The sequence below is a fragment of the Microtus oregoni genome, unplaced genomic scaffold, assembly GCF_018167655.1.
Source record: "Microtus oregoni isolate MIOR12 unplaced genomic scaffold, Mior012 000002F_ref0000024, whole genome shotgun sequence".
NCBI classification, from domain to species: Eukaryota; Metazoa; Chordata; class Mammalia; order Rodentia; family Cricetidae; genus Microtus; species Microtus oregoni.
In genome coordinates, this window is record NW_024543061.1 from 31,589,372 (window position 1) to 31,613,376 (window position 24,005).

Below are 24,005 nucleotides of genomic sequence, written 5' to 3' on the forward strand. Positions count from 1 at the left end.
AGACCGACAGTGCTGTGGCAATAGAGCTGCTTTCCCTGCACCTTCATCTCCATGCTCAGTAGTGCAAGGAAGGGGAAGAAACATGAGGATCATTGCAGAGGTCTGCTGCATGCCCTTGGTTAAAAGGCCCCAGCCTCCACCAAAGCTGGTCACGTCTATGTGCACATGTGTAAGTGCAGAAAGGGTTTCTGCATGAGTATATGTGTGGGTATGTCTGACCCAGGCCCACCCCTCATACCTGGTGTTCTGTGTGGAAAAAGACAGTGTTGGCCAGCACCTCTCTGAGATGGAGGGGCAGGGGCAGTAGTCCTTGCCAAACTGCCTGAGACCACACTGCAGGACACTGCAGAACACCCATGCTCGTGTGCCTGTTTCATTTCTGCTCCCCAGCTGCTGTTGTCCTCTGCAAAGCACATGGCTAAGCACATGGCAGGGATAACTATGTGCACCCTCCCCAATATTGACTTCTCCCTGGGCTCAGTACTTCAGTATTTCTGCCAGTTGTAAAATCTCTCAGTAGTCATAGAAATGGGGGCAGTCCTAGCAGAGATAGCTAGCAGGCCATCGCACTTAGGACTGCTCTTAGCCCGACCCACCTGTGTACTTCCGAGCAGAGACACAGTAGAGAAATTGTGTGCCCTTCTGCTAGGGGAGACAATAAACCCTGGGCAGCACTACTCACAACCGGAAGCAGCTGGAGGATGGGCCCAGGAGTCCTCCTCTCTGCAGGGTTTCCCACAGCCCAGTGTCATATACTCTAGCTTTCAGGGTTGTTGGAGTGTGGCTGAGTGCTGCCCACCAGGAAAGTGAGATTATGGCTTAGGCAGAGTTGAATGGACTGATCAAAGAGGCCACATAGATGTGGGTTACCTGAAGGTCATGTGTGATGGCAAGAGGCTCTGGGTGGAGTGGGGTGGAGTCTACATTAGGCACAGATGTCAATGTGAACATGGCAGGGTAGGGATGTAAGAAATGGCATGGGGTGTTGGATGGGACAAATAAGACTGGGTGGCAGAGGTGGGGTTCAGGCACACCAAGTCCTCCAACTTCAGATTCACCAACTATAGGCCCAAAATAGTGGAAAAACAAACAAATTTTGTCCACATCTGTCTACAGAGCACTGGCATCATATGGGGGTAATCAGTAGGTGTGAGATACTGAAGTCTGCAGGAAGATGTTTGACAAATGACAAATGGGCATTTTAGGAAGTACCCTGAACATCTCGGGGTTTAGAACCCATCCCAGGAAAGAAAGAGGCAACTCTATATCCCAGCAAACAGCAAGCCTGATGGTGCACATGAGTAGGTGATGTGCATGTGAGGGATTCATCGCTAACAGCAAGTTGTGCATGTGGAAGGGGGCCCTGGCCCCCCAGACTTACTCGAGCACATCACGGTTGAACTGCTTCTGCCGGTTTCCCAGGAACTCACCGATCATCTGGCGGCTGAGGCCCTTGCGCTGCAGCAGAAAGTGGGCCACCCCCACTGGTGTATCGGGCACGAAGCCACGCTCAATGAGATACTGGATGCCCTTTTCAGGCTTCCTGGGTGGGATGGACAAGAAGAATGCTTAGTAATGACTGCTCAACCTCTAGGGCACGGGGAGCAGGGAAGGAGGTGGGTCTTTTAATAGGTGTTCCATATCTACCAACTCTGTTTGTTTACTTACTCCATCCCCTGGATCTCCTATGCAGCATGGATGCTGACTTCAGAGTTCAAAATGACATCTGTCTTGTCTAGTTCCAAACCCCTCACTCAACTACCTAGATCCCAGAAGAGGCTTCTGTGGGTGCTGGAGACACAATAACCTATAGATACTTGTGCAAACATGAACAACACCACACAGCAACAGACTCGCTGCCTGCTCATCCTCATGGAAGCTGCAGACAGGTAACAAGCAGGGATCCTAATGCTTGGCCACCCACCTGCACCAATTCAGAGTCCTGCTCCTACAGCTCAGCAAGTGTGTCACAAACACACGCTCTGTGTCCCCCCTCTCTCTCTTCCCTCTCCCTCTCTCTCTCTCTCTCTCTGCTGCTAGGTATAAGGACAGCTAAGTCAGAGCTAGGGGTAGGAGGGGTCCCTGAGGGCAAGGAAGCCACAAATCTCAGCTGCAACAGAGCCCCAGCTTGACAGCCAGAGCCCCCAGGTTTTACTAGGCTGGAAAAGCAGCAAGCAGTTTGCAAAGACAACCACAGCTCTGCCCTGATTGGTCCCCTAACTTTATTTTGTATGCACACATTCATCCAATCAGGGCCTAGCTGACACCACATCAATCTGGACCTTCCAGGGCTGTACAAACAGGGGACTTAGTGAGAGCGCAATGGACAAGGAGGAAGAGAGAGAAGACTGCCACAGACAGGAAAGGGAGTTGCCTAGAGGAAGCCTGCAGGACCACAGGAAAAGGCTAGTAAGCAGGGGGGACTCATTCCTGCCTCAGCCTCCAGAGAGCTGGGACTACAGCTTCCAGACTTGCTGGATCTACCCCTGCTCCTCCTGCCAATGACCCGCTGACTTACTGAAAAGGACCACTCCTGGATGGCACCCTGAAGTCCTCTGAGAACCCCAAATTTTAAGTCTCTCAGCTGTCACCCAAAGCCTGCTGAGAACACAGGCATGTAGCAGAAACCAAGTCCACTGCAGACCCAGATAGAAAACACTACAAATCTCTTGCCAACCTGTTGCTCCCAAGGGCACCAGCTGGCTCCTGTTGTCCCCACAAAACTGTCACTCCTACAGCAGGTAGTTTCCTTATTTTCCCTTCTGTGTCTGTACTCCCTGCCCCAGAGGGAAGTGGGCCAAGAATCTAGCTGAAGACAGGAAATGGTCTCTACCTACTGACACTTGACCCTGGGAAGTACCATCCAGGCCCTGGGAAGAAGTACATACTCAGCACCAGGAAGCTTCATGCTGAGCAAACTGCTGCAGAAGCAGAGCCAGAGGCTGGATGTCCACCAGATGCACCGCACTGGCCCTGCTTGGGAGGCCAGGGCCACAGGAAGGTGTCTGGGGCAGCACTACAGGGTTAAGTGTGCCTTCCCCATCCCACCAGGGTGTGGTCTCACTAGCTAGGTCATCAGACCATATACAGGCCAGACACAGCAGGTATAGAAAGAGCCTATAGCCTGCCCTGGCTCTAGGGCAGAGCATAGTACATTTGACACCTGTCTGGCTGTGTGTGGGACAATTCAGGGTCCAGGGAAAGGAGTGTCTTCTGATGCAGATAGGCTTCTTCCTGCTCTCAGCCTCTGATTTCCTGTTTGTGTAAATCTGAGCCCTCAGCTCACCTGCAGGGAGGCCCTGTTATCACAGGATGACATGAATGAGTCTGAAAATAGTTGTACAGGTGACTGACTCTCAGGATATGTGTCCTGCTCTGGAGGGTGGAGCTGTGTGGAACCCCTAGGGCCAGGCTGCGCATCTGGATCAGAGTGGCAACCTTTCCCTCTGTCCGCAGTCACTGAGAGCTACTGAGCAGTAAAGTGTGTTCTAGAGTCAGCCCAAGCCGACCCAGCCTGTGCCCACACTCAGGGAGCCCAGGCACATTCCCTTATCCCAGTGCGCAGAGTCTAGCCTTCTGTCTTCTGGGTACTACTGCCTACTGGTCCTTTGACAGCAGTGTCCTGCAGATGTGCTAAGTCCATGAAGCTGGCCAGTCAGGTCCTGGCACAGCTGGCAATGAAGTAGCCCAAGATGACCTGGTCCATTTCCCACCCAAATGGGTACTCTGCCCCCTGCTTTGGGCACATTCTTACTTTTTTTCCTGCTCCTATAATTATACACAGGCCCATGATATGGGCTCCCACACATGTTCCCCTACCCAGAAAAGTGAGGATGCTCTACAGGGTGCTATGCTATGGCATCTCCCAGGGCATATGCTCTTCAGGAATTAAGATGTCAGACACTGAACCTGCTGCAGGCACTGAACTAGTGGCATGGTCAGGGGGCCTGGGAGCCTAAGGGGGGATAGGTCCTTAAGTGCAGCAGAGAGTGTCTTTTTAAGCAAGGCCTAGGGATACCCTTGAGGTAGAGGCCCTGAAGGGGTTGCTGGCTGAGGGTCACATCTGTCCCAGGTTGGCTGGCAGTGGGGACTGGGGAAGGGAAAAAGGAAGGATAGACAGATAGTAGACAAGTGGGCTTAGAGGCCTACATGCGTGGAACAGGATGCTTAAGAGTTAGTTTCTGTGTTCTAGAACTGGCTGGTCTGAGGGGAAAAGAGCACCATACTAGCCAAGCTAGGGGCATTGGGACCTGGTCTCTGCTGGTGTGTATGTGTGTGTATGCATGTGTATTTGTATGTCTGTGCAAGCTTGTGTGTAGTGGACAGGGGTACAGGTAAAAGGGAAGACTCATAATCCTAGACAACTACAGCTTGTGACCCAAGCCCAGGGTAGGAAGGGCTGACCCTATCTGGATGTCATAGAAGTCATGGTACCTGTGGCTGAGAAGCAGGGACTAGGAGCTGCAAGCCACTGTGAGGGGTGGATGGACAGTGGGGACAGGTTGTGATAAGGGGTAGCTCCAGGGCTGAGTGAGAGCCTTTAAGAGGTTTTTTGCAGGAGTCACTACCTCACACTGGCCTGCATGCAGGAGGACAGTCATTTTGCTGGATATGCATGCTATGGAGCCCCTGCTATGGACAACCTGCAGTCCTTCCCCGACTGTGAGTGAGGCAATCCCTGCCCTATGCAGACATGGTGGTCTCTAGTCGGGCTTCCCTAAAGAAGCCAAGGGCCTGCTTTGATCTTTAAACTGTAAGTAGAGGGGCATGCTACAGTCCTCTTCAGCTACCTGCCATAGGCCAACCAAGTTCCCACCCTCCAAAACAAAGTTTTCTCATTGGTGTGTGAGGCAGGTAGGGATCTATCTGACTGTGGAGACAGATAACAGGAAGTCTGGGCTTAAATCTTAGTCTACTGGCTGGAGACCCTGGGGCAAATTACTTTACCTCTCAGGGGCCTTTGCAACCTAGGGATGACTGGGTCATCTGGCAGGAATGAAGCAGGAAGTTCAAGCTGGAATCTTCCATCAAGCCCCTGGGAACTATGCAGACTATATGGAGGAAACAGGCCAGGCCTAAGCAGGACCAACCAGAGGAACACCAGAGCAACCTGGACAAAATGTGTCAGCTTTATGGTCACAGAGACTGGGGCATTCTAAGGTGCTGTGTGGGGAGTCAGGAGGGTTCCTGGTGGAGGAAACCACTTCCTTTAAAGACAACAAAATCAGAGGCCAGAAGAGGCAAGTCACTGAGCTCCAGGATGCCCAGTAAGACAATGCCAGGTCTTTCAGTACTCTGTTGCCTGAGGAAGCCCCCAAACCTCCCTGAGCCACCACCCGGGTGCTGCAAAGGAAAGTCAGCTTCCTAGAGTACATACTGCGAGGACCTAGCATCAGAAAGTGTTGGCTTCTGCTTCTATGCCCCACCCACCTCACCGTCTGGACCTAGAGGTCTTTCTGAACAGGCAGGAGGTTGGCAGTGAGTCCACTCACAGTTCCACCCTGTTGTCTACTTCCGGGTTTGGCATGCCTGCCTCCTCTAAGTCTGGCTAAGCCAGCTTTCCTGACATCAGGTTGATTCAGACTTAAGCATGACTGGGAGTCCACACTTGTTGTAGGCACTTCCCTCCAGTCTCTCGTTGTCATTCCACTACAAGCTCTGTGGCAAAAGCAGCTATGGATGGCTCTGAGTGAAAACAAGAACGAGACTGTGAAGGGACCTTACAGAGCATGAATGTTCATCTGCCCCTCCCACAGCCAGCTGCACAAGGCCAAGAAGAGCCCCCAAGGCCTCTTCAGTGGTAGGAGGTCTGACTGCAAAGGCTGAGCTGAGCATGATGACAGCAGCCACCCATAGTACCTCCTGGGATGGCAGCTGTAGGCCAGGCCTTCGCCTTTTTGTCTTAAATCCTGTCCAAGTCCTGGGAGCAGGGACACACACCCATTTTTTTCAAGTGTGCCAAATGAGGCTCTGAGACTCAGGGATACACTCCAGGTCTTGGAGTAGATCAGTGGTATAGTTGGTCCCCTTCTGTCTGTGATTTTGGATTCCTGCCTTCTCTGAGAGCTGCCTACCAGATGTGCAGCTGGGGCCTGGACAGGGGGCTGAGCATCCTGGAGTCTGGACAGGGGCCTGAGGACATCTGGAGGTGGCACAGTCTCATGAGTGAGGCCCCTACCACTCGCCTTACTGTCCCAGCTCTCCTGTTTCATTTTCTTTTTCTGGCTCTCTCACTGTGGATCACCATGCAGCTCTCTGAAGACTCCTAAGAGGGATCCTCTGGACATATAGGTATCACTTGCTAGACAGTATTGTAGAAGGCCTCTGCGTCCTGGAGGGAACTCAGGTATGCAAGTAAAGGCAGGGCCTGGAGGAATGGCAGTAGTGAGAGCAGGAGACCAGAGTCCTGGGCAGTAGGAGAGGAGACAAGCAGGGGGCAGAGCCTGGGAGTGAAATCAGAGGGGAATGAAAGTTGGGTTTTAAGAGTGGGAACCTGGCATGGTACTGGGATGCTGAGTAAAGGCCTGGCTCAGAACACAAAGGCCCTAGGGCAAAGCAGTTACACTCCAGCCCAGGCCAGAATGCTCAGGCTCTCAGATCTGTCCCTGGAGGGGCCCTGGGGTTCTGTGAACTAAACCTTGAGCTGCCAGCCAATTCTGAGTCCTAGAGCTCTTCCTCACACCTATGGAAGGAAGAGCTTTAGAAATGGACTGGCAAAGAGGTCTGGCTTACCTGGCAAACTTAAAGCAACATGACTTCTCTCAGAATTTCCAATGTTCCCTGGCATCATGATTGGAGTGAAGGAGGAAACTGAGGCTAGGTGCTTGTTAGGGGCTGAGCTGAGAACCAGCCAGGGCCTTGGTGTCTGTTTCACGTGGAACCTTGCTGGTTCCTGCCAGTGGCTACCAGCTAGATCTCTCAGAACCAGAATTGTTGCAGGCTGCCCCTTTGGGATCTAGGCTGGCTTGGCGTGTTTCACAGTAGGCACCTACCTTGGTCTCCAGCAACCACATGGCTAGTGCCCCTGGATAGCCAAGTTAATTTTCATTAGTTTTAATTATGAATGACCCTAGGTTGGGTCTTCCAGTCCTGTCTCTGGCTGTGTTAAGGGGACATTTCTCCAAATTCACTTCCAATATGGAGATGGCTCTAGTGTCCACTGAAGGATCTCAATGAGTTGATTCTAAAATTCACAAGGAACAACTATCTGTGAAAGATGTGACAACGGCGAGGTCCTTGTCTTAATACCTAGACACATGAGGGGCTGGGGAGATAGCATTAACACACATGTATGCATGGGCACACAAGTGTATCAGCACCTGCTCACTCATGAAAACACACACGCACAGCAGATGTATGGAGTGTAAAAGTTGGCGTTTGGTTCAGTGGTAAGCACTTGTCTAGCCTTTTCAAGGCCCTGGGTTCAGTCCCCAGCAGGGCAAAATAATTAGAATAGAAAACAAAACATAAAAAGAAAAAGCAATTTCAAACACAGAGGTACTGGTGGCTGCACCTAGTGAAATTAAACATGTCCATCAGATCAGAGCAGTGCAGCTAAAGCCAATTAGATGCTTCTCGGGGTCCTTTAATTGTGTTCAAACTATATCTGCAAAGAAAAACTCTAAGAAAAAGACAAGAAAGAAAAGGAGCCAGCGGGGGACATACTTCTAATTCTGAGAGTCATCCTTAAGAAGGCCCCATGATGACATATCCTCAAAAGTGACAAACATTGAATCTCAGGAGGCTCAGGCAGGAGGGTCATAAAGTCAAGGCCTGCTGGGGCTGTACAGTGAGTTCCGGGCCAGCCTGGGCAATTTTGCGATATCTTGTCTCAAAATATGAGGGAAGTACTTGCCACTGGTCCTAAACTCAAGACTTAGAACTAGGGGGAAAAAAGTGACCATGAAGAAATGGGCAAATAACCTCAACCGTTATTTGAATGAGGTGAAACAGAAAAGAGCTGGCAGGTGGTGCTTTAAAGTAAGCAGAAAATACAAATGACAATGATATAATCTATACTCTGCCCGGAGGAAGCAGGGCAACACAGAATGTTGTGGGTGGGGAGCAAGCACTGTCAGATCAGGGGTGGGAAACAGGTATAGCCCCCTTTAAACACGAACTTGGTAGCTCTGATGCCAAAGAAAATCCCTACCCAGGAGCCTACAATTCCACGCTGTCATTCTGAGAAGGTGTGGGGGACAGTCCATACACAGTGTCATGTTTCCAGAGTCATGAAGAGGCTGAAGCAGCAAGAAAATGACCTTCAGAGGACCATGCTGAGGTGCACCCCAAGTGGCACACAGGAAACAAGGTCCATTATCACCAACAAGCAAGACCTTCAACAGCCTACATACCACACCCTCCCTAGCAGGTCCCTCTGTTGTCACAGTCCATCTGTACTGCTATGGATGCTCAAAATCATGCCATCCTAGTCTTGAAGGAGCAGCAGGGAGCAGCGAGGTGTGGCTCAGATGTGGTTGACCCCCACTGTGCCCCACTACCCTCCCGTGGCCCTTCTGGGAAACTCCTAGGGTGTATGCTTGTAACCAGCAGGCAGGCTAGTCACATGCTTTTCAGGTCCACAGCCCCCAGGGAAACCACACCAGGCTGGAGTCTGATGACCCCAAATCCCAGAGTCCCCAGGGAAGGAAATGTGAAATCTCAGGTTAAACAAGAGTTGCCAAGGTCCCCTCCGAGGGTGTGCTCAGCCCTCCCCACTTCCCATGCTATTTTTGACCCTGCTAAGAATAGTTTACTTTAAATATCCACCTCTTACCATGGCTTCGCTCTCAGGAAGGCCCAGCCGCACTTTCCCTGAGCCCCTCCAGAGCAGCCGCTCAAATGTTCTGTCAGCGGTAGCCTACAGATAGAAACCTGCCACCGGCTTGTTCAAGACCTTTGTACTTCATATTGTCCCTGAACCTGCTATGGGGACACATGGGTGGGAATGATAGGTAGGGATTTACCACAAAACAGTCCCCACTCTGCTGTCTAGCCCAGGAACATCTGCCACCTCCACAATGGTCTTTGGAAGGAGCTGGGTCTCCTGAGATTCAAAGCTGCTCTAACTATAAACATGGCACAGCATCCTGCCTTGACCTTATTATAAAGACTGCCTGAGACTCCAGCCTCAGTGGGGAGGTGGGCAGAGGCTCACAGCAGGAAGGAAGGTCAATTCGCCTCTTGCCTTATCCTGCCTAGGCCTAGTGTTGTGACTGCCAAGGCCATGTGGGTCTGTCCACCATGCATGAAGGGGAAACTCACTTGTTGAAGAGATTCAGGCCAATTCGGTAATGCCTCTTACGGATGACATCATTGCTGAAAGCTGGTGAGTCCCAGCTGTTGCGGGTCTCCTTGTGGTATGTCTGCTTGCTGAGTGTCTGCTCCCGCAGGCTGTCCCGTGATGAGGACTCAGAGCTGCAGTTTATGGTATCGTTGGAGTTGGATGTGCTGTTGATGCTATCATTGTCCCCATCTGAGTAGTCAGACTCAGATTTGCTCTGCCGGTTGGCTGAACCATTGATGGCCAGGTGGCTCTCGAGAGGTCTGGGGGGCCGAGGCCGCAACTCAGGCTCCTCCCGGGGGAGGCCTTTGGGGGGACCACCGTGGGGGCCATGCTTGGGGCTGCCTTGCTGTCCACCGAGGCTGCGCTCATAGGCGCTCTGCCTCTTGAGTGAGCTTCGATCTGAGCGGTCGCTGAGTTCCACTGAGCTGTCACTGGGTGGCTCAATGGTAAGCAAGGGAAGGTGCTCCACCCGCAGCCTTGGCTCTGGCCGCTCCAGTGATGGTGTGCTTCGGCAGCTCGTGTCTGTGTCAGCCTTGTCCTCCTTGTGGGCCAAGGCCCAGTAGTCCTGGGCTGTACCCCCAGCCCTTAGCCGCAGGTCCGACTCTGTGCTGGAGGGCCGATCCCCGGCCTGTGAGAGCGGCAGAGGCGGTGACAGCTCTTCCTCATCAATGTAGAGGGTGACATCGCTATATGAGGCTGTCATCTCATCCAATTTGTGGTGGTCCATGCCATGAAGGCCTGGCTTGGGCTCAGCGTCCCGGGCCCGTGCTGTGTCTGGGGCTGGTACCGCCTCACTGTGTAGGCTGCGGCAATTGAGGGCATCATCGATAGACTCAGCCAGGGACTTCACCTGCCGGGAGAATGCATCCTCCAGTTCTGTGATAGCATCTGCAAAGTCACTGGAGGGTGCTGGAGACTTGAGAGCTGGGTCGCTAAGGTCTCCACATTCTGATGGCACCAGGGCACCCAGCTGGGAGCCATCATTGGTCACAGAGACCTGCTTGCCCTCAAAGTAGGAGCTGTGCACCTTCTCGGGGCCTTCAAAGGAGAACTGCATCCTCATGTTGGACAGCACAATGCGGCGTGACATGCGGTTCTCTGACATGGAGCTACGCAGGCGCTCAAAGTTCTTGTTCATTTGGTACTGGCGAAACGCCGTCTGGATGGTGCGGGCTGCATGGCGGGTCACAAGGCGTCCCCCATACTTGCGTTCTAGCATTTCCACCTGGTGGGGTAAGGAGAGGAGAATGTGGGCCCTGTGTGATGACACAGAGACAGGTATCTACCCTTTTTATGCTCTGTAGCGATGTAACCTGGGATGGTCTCACCACGGGGTGGTTGGAGGTTTTCAGTGTCAGGGTAAAGGCAGTAACACACATGTGCTGAGAATCTCAATACCTCTGGCCATTGAAGCTATGGGCCCTGCAGGTTTTCTAAAAATCTATCTACAGATGTGACCCCAGAGCTGGGGAATCTGAGGCACGAACAGGTCAGAACCTAGTCAGAGGGTGTGGCTTGACCTCAGCTCTGCCTCTCTTCAGCTTGGACAAGCCTTGGAACCACGAAGTCCTCCATTTCCTTAACTGTGACATGGGGCGGTAGTAGGACCCACTTTCTAGTACTCTGGTAAGCTCCCAGTGATGAAAGGCAGGTGCCCGGCACAGGCCAGGGGCAGCTGGATGAAGAGCTCAGCCCCATTCCCAGGTGGCAGATGCAGTCGTGATGCAGATGCAGGTCTCTGTGCTCCTTGCTATACAGATGGCTGAGCTGAGACCTAGGTAAGACTTGGCAAGGCTGGCTCTCCTTTTATCCTATAGCTCCATGAGCTCTGATGGGCATGGTTGTGAGTTGTGAGGGGCGCTGGGCAAGTTCTCAGGCACCTCAGCTCAATATCTGTCAAGAATGACCCAAGGTCTCCTGAAGTCTCAGGCCTTACAGTCTACCTAGGCTGAGGGCTAATCCTGAGTCTGGATCCTGGGTGAGTATGAAACACAGTTAGCTATAGCCTGGTCTGCAGGAATCAGCAATCTGTCCTGGGCTGCTGGGGCTGGGCTCTATCTCTGTGGGAATGAGGAAAGGATTCAGGTTCTCAGGACGATGTAAAATCCTAATTGCACTTGTCTGGCACTATGAGCCAGCACCTCATCCATCATGCATGGCATTGCAAAAGGACACACGAGGTCCCTCTCTACCCCGGGTTAGGTTAGAAAGATGCACAGTCTGATACAGAACACCAGAGACAGCAAAGCCAGGGCTGTGGCCCAAGTCTAGGAGAGGCCCCTCTGCACACCATCTCAGGGCTACCAGGGAGCAGCTCTAGGAACAGCCAGGAGACTGGGGAGTTCTTTCACTGCCGTCCAGAGATGGCTGCACTGCTACACCAACAAGCAAAACTACTATATTTGGCTGAGTGGGCAAAAAGCTCAGGGTCAGGAAGGAAGCCCCCCTTCCTTCCTTCAATCCCCTGCCTAAGAAGGCTTCCACCTGGAATCCCTGCCAAAGGCTTCGGAGATACCAGAGTCGCCAAAGCCTACTCCAGGGCCTTCCTTGATGCCCTGGACTTTGGAGACTAGGGTCCATCCTGCTGTCTGTATTGAGTTGAATGATGGCTCACTAGAAGGGCAGAAATGGGCTCTAGGAAGACCCCTCCTGCCCTCCCCTAAGCAGACACTGGTTGTCCCAACCCTATGCTCTCTCAATCCTGAACTCACCATGGCTATCCTGCCTTCTGGTCTGGAAGTGACATGAGGCCCCATCTATAGTACTTCTGGGACCCAGAGGAGGGAAAAGCAACTAACACTTGCTACCTATGGGATGCCACACCCTCATATAGTTCTTACCATACTGAGAGACTAGGACCTACGCTAGCCCTGATCTCAGATGACATGAGGAAAGCTAGTAGCCAGGCTTCACAGCCAGTGGCAGGAAGGCTTTCCCCGGGGCCAGGGCTCACCCTGGTATGTTTACTCGGATCCAGAGGAACTGCCTTCCACAAGGCACACCTGCCACCACCCAGAGACTCGAGGCCATTCCCTGATCCCCATGCAGGCCTCCTGCTCTTAGGGACGGGAAAGAAAGCATGGAGGGTTGGGTTAAGGAGAACGCATCTGACTCTTATCACTAAGATGGAATCCTACCTTCCCCTCACAATTCTCATGTAATCTACCCTACTCCTGCTCCAGGAAGTACAGGCAGCATGGAACACTATGTGGCTACTCATGCTCACTCCTCTTGCCTCTGTGCCAACTCTTCTCTGCCACCTTTTCTATCTTTCACATACACCAAGGTCATTCTTGTACCAAAGCCTTGGCAATACTGTTAGCTCTTTTTCAAATGACCAGTTTTCAGGCCACCATCATCTGATACAGAGTCCCTCTACTTCTTCCTCCAGAATTATGATCTCCAGGGTCTGGGTCACTTCCTGCAGTGAAAATGTCTGATGACTTGCTTGTCCATCCACTGTCCAGGAATGTCACTCAGGTGCAGCATCCTTATCTTGCAGGCTGTCCCTTATCCTATTATCTGGCACCAGCGGAAATCCAGCTATGGATGGAATGAAGGTGAACAGCTGCATATTTGTGGCATGTAATCATTCCTATAGGCCGTCTCAACCTTGCCCAATTCTATTTCATGGTCCTGTTCAGATGACTTTTACAACAAACTCTTCAGGGATCACTCTGGATCTCTGCAGAGCTGAGAAACTCAGTAGAGGCTGTTCTGCCTGCTGCTGACCTGGCAAAGGAATCAAGGTCCACGGCTATGGGGGAACTGCTACGAGGCCCCTTGTGAGTCTCGACTAACAAGGAGGATAAAGCATGTGAGCAGAGGAAGGTAGAGCTATCCTATGTCACAAATCATCACCCCAGGGCTGAGAGGTCAAGACTGAGAGGTATCTGCCGAGGGAGAAGTCCACCCTGAGGGCACCCCACCATGTCCTTAGGAAGATGAGATGGCATAAGCCTAGACCCCTGTTCCTTTAAGGAAACAAAGTGGCTAGCAGATATGGGTGAGAGGGAGATAACACCTGTGGGCTGTGGGAAGGGGTCCTGGTGTCAGCCCACGGCTGAGGGACTGCCTGGGAGACATGGAGTTTGCCCAAAGCACAAGGCCCAGAGCTATGGAATGCCAGTCAGATGTTCTGTTTGTCTCTACACATCCATGAAGCTCAGAGAGCTCCTGAAATCTGGCATTGCTCAGAGACACAGTCAAACAGTGGACATTCATTCCCACACCAGCCTGTTCTCTGCTGAACAACTGCACCGTCAGGATCTGCTCTGCACATAGCAAACCCCAAAAGTGGGCCAGGCCACCTGACCTTGGGTTTGAGGCCTGAGGAAGAGCTACAGCATTCAATGTAGACTTTTTCTAGAGACTGTAGAGACACAGTCTCTAGATAGGATAATAAGTAACCCCCCTCCCTCAGGCCTCAGGCCTTTCTTGGGACCTAAGAACCTCCACAGCCACCTTGGCAACCTGTGCTCTAGTGGTGCTGGGCCATGACACTCAGGTGCCCAACATAGGCCAGATTCTAGCAGTGAGGGATATGGAAACCTACAAAGGCAACATTTGAAGAGGATACTGTAAGTCCCCAGAAATACTATAAGTCCCCAGAAAGGATGCCAGTGCCCCTGGCCATCAGTGTAAATCCCTTCCCATGTTTCAGCAGAGCTGGGCTGGAAAAGGCTCTAGAAGTGAAGGCAGGGCTCCCCTCATCCTCAGATGGGCACCATAGCTGGTATCTGGAATCCATCACTAAGAGCATCTGGCAACTGAGGCCTTGTGTCACTTGGGAGGTCATGGACAGCGGGAAGAGACTCCTGCCACCTACCTGCTTATCTTGCAGATCTGAAGAGAGCTCATAGCTCTCAGACAGTGACCGAGAGCGCTTGATGGCCTCCTCCTCAGCCTGCTTGCGCAGGACAGAGGTCGAGTGCTGAAGCCGGGGCCTCCGTGTGCGCTGTTGTGGTCCTGGCCCTGAGTACAGCCCATAGGCACCCACTGATGTGTGCTCGTAGTGTTCCGGGCTCAGGCTGGAACCAGGTACCAAGGGACCCTGGTGGTAGGCTGAGGGGCTGTCCAGCGATGTGCCAGTCTCACTACTGGGGGCCTCACCTTCAACACTGCAGAGGAGAGAGAAGAGAGACACATGCTAAACAGAAAAGCAGAACCTGGTGAGTGGGAGAAGGAAGAGTGCTCCCAGGTAGTCAGGGATTCTGCAGAGCCCTCTGCTCTGCATCTTCCTGGAGCTTCTGAACAACTTCCATATTCTAACATCTGGTATACTGTACTGATGGGGCCGGCTTCCCAACTAAGTATCAGCCCTCCAATGTCAGAGGTTTTTACCAACTGTGGTACTAATGGTGCCTAGCACTTTTAACAGAGCCTGGTCTGTGCTAAGCACTCATTGTGTTTTCAAAAAATAAGGTCACTACCTCTCCTGCCACCTGAATTAAATGCTGGATTGATTTTGTACCCCTATATCCCCATGACTATATTTGGAGCCAGAATCTTTTTACATTTTTTTCTTTATTTTATATGTATAAGTGCTTTGTCTGCATGGATGTATGTGTCTGTGCTTGCAGAGGTCAGAAGAATGTCTATCTCCTGGAACTAGAGTTACAGATGGTTGTGAGATACCATGTCAGTGCTGGGAACTGAACACAGGTCCTCTGCAAAAGCAAGAGTTTTTGACAGCTAAGCCATCTCTAGCTCCCTGTAGATAGGATCATTAAAACGAAAGACATTAGGGTAGATCCTAGTATAACTGAACTGGTATCCTTCTAAGAAGGGGAATGCAGGCTACAGCATATATGGTAGAAGACGGTGTGAACACTTGAGGAGAAGGTGGCATACCAAGGAGAGAGGCTCAGGAGAAGACAGCCAGGCCATACCTCCATTGCAGACTGGCAGCCTCCAGAGCCTGCAGATACTGAAGGCCTGTGGCTAAGGTCCACCTCTGCCATTTGTCATGGCAGACTCAGAAGCAAACCCGATGTTACTCAAGTGTTTTACATTTTAACTTTCCCTGTGAAGAGGAAGCGCGGTGACGAGTGTGAGTCCCATGTAAACACTGTCCCGGGTACCAAAGGCTGGAAGCGGGTCCCCTTCCATCTCACTGCCTTTTGCTCCACAGAGTACCTTCATGCCAAGCAGGAGCAAGGCCAACTAGTGGGGACAGAGGGACTGGCTGCTGACTCATCCCAGCCCTGGACCTGGAACATTCTATTCTGTACAGACACTCATTCCCTCTGCAGTTGCTTTTCAGGGAGGGATGGGGAGAAAAAGGAGACACTGATTTGAAGAGTTTCTAATACAAGTCCTCATCCTTTGCCAGGCTCCCTGTCCCTGTGAGACCAGACACCCGGGCGCTGGCAGGAACTTAAAAGGCCTGTGATCCCTGGGGCAGGGTGGAGGGTCTCCAGAATGGACACAGAGAAAAAAGAACAAGGACCCCACCCAGACTTCAGTCCTTTCCAAAATGTCCCCTATTCAGACCAATGAGGAATGTCCTGCACTAAGCAGCCTGGCAGACAGGCTGCCCTGCTCAGTTCTACTAGAGTCCTGTTGTTTGTTCTCCAGGGGGTCCCCAGGTTGGGGCCTGTGGAAGGGAGCCTGAAGCAGGGAGGGCCAAAGCTGCCTGCCCTTGGACTCTGACCACTCTGCACCAGGGTCAGAAGCAAATCTCAGCACCTGCCTCTGGCCTCTGGCTTAGCAGCTGCCTCTGGCCTTCAGGAACATGCAATGGAACCTCCCAACATGCCCCAGTGGCTAAGGTATGACAGTCATTCTTTGAGAAGGACCTACCTGGAGGAGGAATTGGAAGACACAGCCAGAGCTTTGGCTGGATCTATCTATAGTTTTCCTTTTAGTAATATTAGCAACTTAGTCCAAGAAACACCACCCTTCAAGGCTCTCAGGGTACCACAGAGGCACCTGACCCACTGTTGTCCCTGGACCCCCCACCAGTGTCCTTTGGACCCAGTGTTTGCTGAAACTTGAACAGCACACTTTTCATTAAATGCTCAGAACTTCAACCAACCATTATGAGAAAGAAGGAATAAGTACCATTAGAATTAGGCCACCCAGAGTACAGAAGAGCAGCCTCCACTGGGAAAGCCCACCCAGGCTCTCTGGCACCAAAGCGGTTCCCACTTCACTCAGGTGGGTCAGCACACACATAGACGCATGCCCCTCAACTTAACACATGTTCTGGTCAAGGGTCTGGCTCTGTGTATAATGAGCTGGAGGAAATATAGCCTGTGCCTTTTGTAGGGGATTTCAAACAGCCCTGAATCAGAAGGTGGAGAAGACAGCAGTCACCACCATCCCTGGAGCAGAGCCTGAAACTCCTCAGTGGTTGCCAGGCTGCACCAGAAAGAACCACAGGGAGTTCAGGCAGAGAAGAATGGGCTAGGCCAGGCCTGCCTCATGGTGCTGTTACTGACCCTCAAAGTCTAGGCTGGAGGAGCAGTGGCTAGAAGGATTCAGTCTTTTCTTGTCTGGCCTGAGAACAGCTTCAAGGGCAGGGCATTCATTGCTGCTGGCCATGGGGAAAGAGCAAGGCCTAGGCTGCCTGCAAGCCTGGGAGATCCAGCCTACACAGTAGGTCTCAGCTTAGGGCAGGGGCACTAGGACAGAGAGATTTATCCCAGCTGGCTTTGCCTCCATGGATGAGACATCAAAGTAGTGTCTGCACTGAGGAGGGTAACTTTTGGGATGGGACTAGGGATGAAAGAGGTCAGGAGTGCGCTGGAGCTGTGTTACTGCTCTGGGCAGTTCTGGGCCAATAGGTTTCCAGAATATGCGGGGAGAGAAGGCCAGGTCTCTCCAGAGCTTCCCCTATGAGAAGGGTAGGGGTAAGGCCAACACAGCCTCACTCGGTTGGGGTCATTTGTCAAGTCTCTACATGCGGAGCTGTGTGGTGGGGCAGGCTTTCTACAGTCCAGAAAAACACCCAGGACCGGAGAGATAACTCAGCAGGTAAAGGTGCTTGCTACCAAAGCTGACAGTCTGAGTATGATCCCCAGGACCCATATAGTGGAAGGAGAACCTACTTTCTCCTCTGATCGCCATACACATGCTGCGGTACACACACACACACACACACACACACACACACACACACCACATCCAAAGCCACACAGTGTCAGACACCAACAGAGACTTTCCTTTATTGGAGTGTTTCTGATTCTAGAAGGGCAAAGACAACCCTTCTAAGCAGAAAGGCCCATGCTGCCAAGCCAGTGAGCAAAGACACTCTCAGGCCCATTGCTAGGGCAGGCATGAGCAGGGTTGTACCATTCTACTCTGATAGACACCTGGACATCAGAGGAGGGACCCAGGATGACTTTTCTCTGTGGCATCCTCCTAGAGCTTCTTTATGAAGTTGATTCCACTCCACTACGTGTTCTTTGGGGGGAGGTGCAAGAACTGTCCCTTACTGCAAAATAGCCACAGAGGCTCACGGGGTCCAGAAATAAAGAAGTTTGCACTGAGATTCTTCTACTGTGCAGTATGTTTGTAGGAGAGCCAATACACCAACTTACAATATTTCTACTTAGGATATACATCTTAGGACATCCACGCTATAAATGGAGGTGTTAGTCTCTATCCAGGACTCCGGGGTGACAACAGCTACACCTAGACCCTACATTCTGACCTGGCACCTTCTCCAGCCTCCTGAGCCCTGGTTCTATGTTTCACCTTCCCTCCATCCCAGGTGTAGCTCTCTGGGGAAGTTTCTCCCTAAATGCAGGTCTGTTGGAACAGGATTGAACACCCCAGAGAACGTACATCTTCAATGACACCCTTAACCTACCTATGTCTCTTCCAGACTCCTAGACTACAGGCAGATCAAGGAATGGGACGAGACATACATTCCACATCCAACAGTCCCTAACTATTCAGTTCCTAAAATGTTCCATGGCAGTTAGGTGGTTGCTGCCTGTTACAAGTCTCAGATCTTCCTGGTTCAACAATTCTTCTAGGCGCATGCTAAGTCAAGAACACCAACACACAAAGAAATAAATACAAGAACTTTCACAGCGCTGTGGTCTCTAAGCATGCAATATTAGAAATAAATCTAGATGCCCACCTAAAAGGGACTGACTGCAATTATTTTCATGTCCACACAAGGGAAGCAACGTCAAGATGCAGAAGATCTGACCTGACAGCTGTGAATGGGAAGAGACCTGGAGATGTTTCGGTGACTATAAGATTGATGTGAGCTGATGCCGTCACACAGCTGAGGAGGCCCAGCAGCGCTGTGCTCCACAGAAAGCCAGGAGCAAAAATAGCCCTAGTGCAGCTGTCAGATCACAGCAGAGGCCTCTGCATCCTGGAGCTAGGCTAGAGGTGGCAGACCTTTTCATCTTCCCCTCGCCAACCCCTGCAGACATTGCTAATCTATCCCTGACTCCATCCTGCTGATCCTGGGTGGAGCCTCAGTCGGGTTCCACATAGATTCACTACTTCTGATCCTAGCTGGCATAAGAGACAGACCCTGTGGGTCAGACCCAAATTACTGCAATCTGGGTCAGCTGAGCAAGCTAAGCCAGAAGCAGCCCCTTCTCAGGGTATATGATCCCTTGCCTCAGTCCTAAAGGATGATAAATTGAGACTGGAATAGATTTCCCCAGGGGAGGGGGAAGGGGTAGGAAATGGGTTATTCCCAGGAGTGAGAATACTGTTTGTCTGACCGGAAGTCTCCCTCGCCCCACGGGGCTAGTGTCAGTCTGTAGCCCTTACTTACATTTCAGTGTCTCCGAGGTCCATGCTCTCATCTGATCTCAATCCTCACTTTTTTTTTTTTTGAGGCCCCTGCCACTTCCCACCTGTACAGCAACTGGGACATGAATATGTGTGGTCCTTCAGCAGATGGAGGCTGAGCTCCCCATGTTCAAGAAGGGGGCCTGGTGGTTGGGCAGGCCTGGTACCACCCATGGACAGATGGATGCTCTGTCCCCGAGCTCCCTTCCTATCTGGGGACTTCAGGCTGACTCAGAAGGCAGCTTCCCAACCTCTCAGGCTCAAGCCTCACAAGAGATGATCTGGTTTTTGTTTTTTTTTCCCAGACCAAGTGAGGCAGAATCACTCAAGAGTCCTTAGAGTCCCTGTTGACCTAGTGCACCAGGCACAGTCTCTGCTCACACACTGCTCACCAGTTATATGACATGAGCAGGGATCCTGGAGTCTCACTTCCCGTTCCAGTACACGGAGAATAGAGTGGCTGTCAGCAGAGCAGAGTTGACACTGTGCCATCCTGCACGCACAGGCTCCACACTTTCTAAAGGCTAGTTACTCTGACAGACCAGGTCAGCCTCATAACTGGGACCTCTGAGGCCCTGCCTATGGATCAGAGACAAAAATCTGCATCTCTGGACTAAAAAGCTCCAGGGGAGGGGAGACAAGGGATTCTGATCAGGCCCTAGGGGCCAACTAAGATGCCACATCCTGCTCTGGCCTTGGCTGTCGTTCTAGCTGTATGTGAGTCAGGGTGGGGGTAGAGGCTTTGCCTTTCTGCCTTGCATGTCTCTAATTATAGCCTGTGAAGTCATGAATGACTTTTCTTAAGAAAAACGTTGGACAGAAGAGGCTTCAGGCGGCTGTGAAGGCATGGCAGAAGAAGGGACCTGTTGTTTACCACCAGTGCCCATGATGGTGTTGGCAGAGAAAGCTAAGGTCTAATATACCTAAGAACATTCTACGTGTCATATGTAACTCAGTCCAGCTGGCTTGAGCTGACCCACTTGCACTTGGTATTTCTTCCTTAGAGCAAGGGTTATATGCAGTCTACCTGAGATGCAACAACACAGGTCCTTCCCATCCCCACCCCCGACGCTGTCAATTATCTAGAAAGGACTCAGAATACGTAACCCAAAGACAATGCTGCGAAAAGATTCAGTACACTAGAATGTTTGGGGAACAAGGAGGAGACTGCATCTTGTGGGGGAACACCCTCTTCAGCACAGGCTGGGACTGGGCTAGAGGACCCAAGCTATCCGAGAGGCCCAGCTCTGGTTAAACATCCACATTTAAGTGACTTGGGATAGATTCTAGGCAGCTTGCATCTGCCAGAGGCAAAAGCCTCCTGACATGTGCATGCCTCTTGTCGTCTCCCTAGACAGGGTTTCTGATTTCCAGAATGGGAGGCTGAAGTATGTCAGGCCAACCATTCTCAGGCTTCTGTATGGCCATTAGCTAGCTACTTGGGGGGCATTAACTGAGGATGATCACTCAAAGAGGTCGTGACAGTCCTGGTCTCTTACTGGGCTGGGATCCCATGTGCTCTATCATAGCCTCAGATTAGCTGGGTGGGGTTGTTAACATAGACCAGCGCAAGGCCTGGGAAGTAAGTGAGGAGACTGTGTCCTTTAAGCATAGGGAGGGCTGCCACAGCTCAAGAGGGGAGACTATCACCTTAGGTCTCTATAGGGCAGTCCTGGGGCCAAGGCGACAGAGTTTATGGGACAAGTGGCAGGAGCAGAAGAGAGGCAGTGACTTGGAGAGGTTGCTCACAGTGTTGGGACATTAATGAGTCTCCTGAATGGCTCTTGTCCAGCTCACTGCCTGGGTAGCCCAGAGGCAGCTCAGCGAAACCATCAGGACACACTGTTCATCATTCTGCAGCTCGCAGAGGCTTAAGCTGAGTCAGGACTTTAGTTATGTGGCAGTCCTTTAGGCCTTACACTCTGGAATGTTCCCTGGCTCATGTGGCCCCAGGAGCCGAGTACAAAGACATAAAGGGATAGGTTAAGGGAAAAGTAAGTGGTGGAGGAGGCCACTTCTTGGCAGGCCTCTACCCCATTGGTAAATGGTTCCTGGAGAGGATTGTACACAGCTGGTGATGGACTTGCAGGGAGTCCTTCATAGGAAAGTGGGTGGAGACCGCTAAACCTGACCCAGCAGAGCTGGGATGAGTGTGATTCCGGAGAGAGATCATGCATGGAGGTTGGACAGCAGGAGGGGAGGGTACTGACACATCCAGGGGGATCTGGGCAGGGAACCAAGGGAACAGAGAGCCCATGAGATTAGAGTGTGAGCCCTGTGCTCAAAGCCCTATAGGCAAACAGGACTGGAATGTGGGAGGCTGTGGTGATGGTGGGAGCCATTGAGAATACAAGAGTAAAATGAAGATTTAGGGCCCAAGTCTTCAGGGGGCACATGGGCCCTGACAGCCACTCAAGCAACATCTCATCTCCAAATGAAAGTTGACGGCATGCACCTCTAACAGTGCAGAGACTCCCCTACAGGGCTGGATGGAGGTGGTATGGGATATCAGGTGGGTTTCTCCTTTTATCCTGTTCTCAAGTTTACATTAATGAGGACACAGATAATCAGAGGACTCAACAGCCTGTAGCCTAGGGTTGCAGGAGCACTCAGAGGCTGCAGTTGGGGGGGGGGCATATTCTGCCCCTTCCACCTGCAGGAGGGCAGTTTATCCTTTTGGCTACTCTCTCACACACCTTTTCTCCTGCCCATCCGTGGGTCAGCTCTGATCACTTGGCTAGCCTCCCTGCCCCTGACCAGTGGACACTGCCCTTACTCCTTGGCCTTATCACATAATCTCTCCTGTAGGCCCGTCAGAGCCTCGTTACCTGCCCCCTCCCTGAAACACCAATGATCTAATCAAAGCATAGCTCCAACCATATCTCATTTCAGCTCCCAACCCAGGGAAATCAGTTATCACTATGACCCAGACGGCTCACAAGACCCACTCCTGCCTCCTGCCCGCCTCCACTGTACCCAAACGCCACCAGGCTCAGCTTAATCCCACTGGTCGCCAGGCTATTTGTCTACAGTCCAGCTCCCACCCCAGGACCTTTTTATATTTGCATAGCAGCTGCAGGCCCTAGTGGAATAAGGAGGAGGAATGGGAACTGGAGGTATCTGTGGAAGACTGGCTAAGAAAGACAACGAAAATCTGAGTGGGAGTCAAGGGTGCTGGACTTCAGGCATGGTAGTGGTTCTGATGATGGCACAGGTGCGGAGTTCTAGAAGGAGCTGTCAGAAGCAGGGCTCTGGGTGGGGCTGGGCTCTCTGAGGCTAGCCAGCTGTCTACCTCTCCATATCCCAACAAGACATAGCCTGAACTCTGCCCTGGGCAGTTCAGGATCACTCTGGCCCATGCCTGCTATAGAGAGTGCAAGACTCATGGCTTGATAAACCTTGGGGCTTACTCTAGGACAACCCAACCATCACCTTCATGGGGATGCTGATCTGGATCCAGACTCACAGCCCTGCTGACGTTACTGTTCCCAGCTAGAGAGACACGCTGCAGCCCCACTCCAGCCTACAGCCTGTGGCATGCTCTGACTGCCCGCACCCAGACCGCCAGAAGCCACCTTTATATATGTAGAAAAATATGGGTCTCCAAACAATGGGCTTTTCAGAGCAGTAGCTATTTTTAGAGCTCTGCTTACTGAACTAACACTCAGCATTTCCCCAACTTGTCAGCTGCTGCCCAGAGCCAGGCAGGCGGCAGAAGGAGTAGAGGTCAGGAGCTGGGGGCTTCTTGGGGCCATTTGGGTATGCAGAGACAGATGTCAGTTTGGGGCTGCCCCACGCTAATGGGAGGCATGGCTAGCAGCCTGTCCATGTGCCCCGTCCAGCACAGCATGGCACCTGCCCTCCTGACAATTGTTCTTTTATCCAGTATGTTCTAGGTTGGAGTTGTACACCCAGGATTGAATACTAGCTTTTTCTGAGTCTCCATTTCCCTTCCTCACATGTGGCTACGCTGCCCTTCTGTGACAACACAGAGGAGTTGGTGAGAGTGTCTGGGAGCCCAGAGGGCAGCCTGAGCAGGAACAGTTTCCTCAGTGTCCTGGGCAGCTGACCTCACACAAGCTTGTTCATCAGTTCATCGGCATGGGGAAGGAAGAAAGGGCTCCATGTCTCTTGACCCAGACCCGGCAGCCAGGCCCTCACAGTGTCCTGTCAACAACATGTTCTAGAAGGCCAGTCATCCTTCCGGCTTCCCAGTGTAGGCAGGAGTGGGTACATGGAGTGGGGGGCAGAATAGACTGCCCCTTGGCTCTGTTAGAGTGGCTTGCTCCCAAAAAACTCCAAGGATCAACCTAGGCTTTGAGCCAGCCTTAGACATCGAAACCAACCAGCCTTGTCCATCTACAATTTCAGAGGCTCCCATCAAAAGGAACACAAGGGTCCTAGCTATGCACAAACAGTCCTTAGCCCAGGGCCTGGCACCCATGTGAACAGTACAGGTGTCTCAGGAACCTAGCCCTGAGCACTTCCTCAGCAACATGCAGGAGTGAGGGAAGGAAAGGGAACAGACACCTACAATTACCACTGCGTGGATCTCCTTAGCCCTCTCCCTATGGAAACATCAGCTTAGAGGGCAGAGGTATCCATTTGCTCACAAACTGACTCCAATACCCAAGCAGGAATGGGCACAACAGATGAAATGGGTGAATGATGCTGACAGTGAAGGGACTTGAGTAAGCAGGACAAGCTCTTCCAACCCAGAGCCCAGTGAATAGGCAGGGCCAAAGCCATAATGAGGCCAAAAAAGATAAGGACATGGTCTGGTGTATTCCCCCATCCTCCGCCGCTCATGAGTGGGAGGCCTGCAGGTCACACACAGACTAGGAAGCTATATTGTGGAAATGCCAGACTCCACATATGCAAAACCCATTGCATCATAGCATATAGTTCCTGAGCCTCAAGTCTCCAAGTATGGACGAAAATGCAGACACAC

General features: G+C 51.9%; 1 protein-coding gene across 9 annotated transcripts in view; it reads right to left on the reverse strand.

The window, feature by feature from the left end:
- Nucleotides 1–24,005, reverse strand: part of Iqsec1 (IQ motif and Sec7 domain ArfGEF 1) — a 325,272-nt gene that overhangs the window by 18,285 nt on the left and 282,982 nt on the right. For all 9 annotated transcript variants that reach the window (XM_041640168.1, XM_041640160.1, XM_041640205.1 and 6 more), the window contains 3 exons: nt 14,115–14,406; nt 9,265–10,511; nt 1,382–1,543 (listed from right to left, as the gene is read on the reverse strand). In XM_041640168.1, the coding sequence (XP_041496102.1) occupies nt 1,382–1,543; nt 9,265–10,511; nt 14,115–14,406 (1,701 nt within the window). The remainder of the gene's footprint in view (nt 1–1,381; nt 1,544–9,264; nt 10,512–14,114; nt 14,407–24,005) is intronic.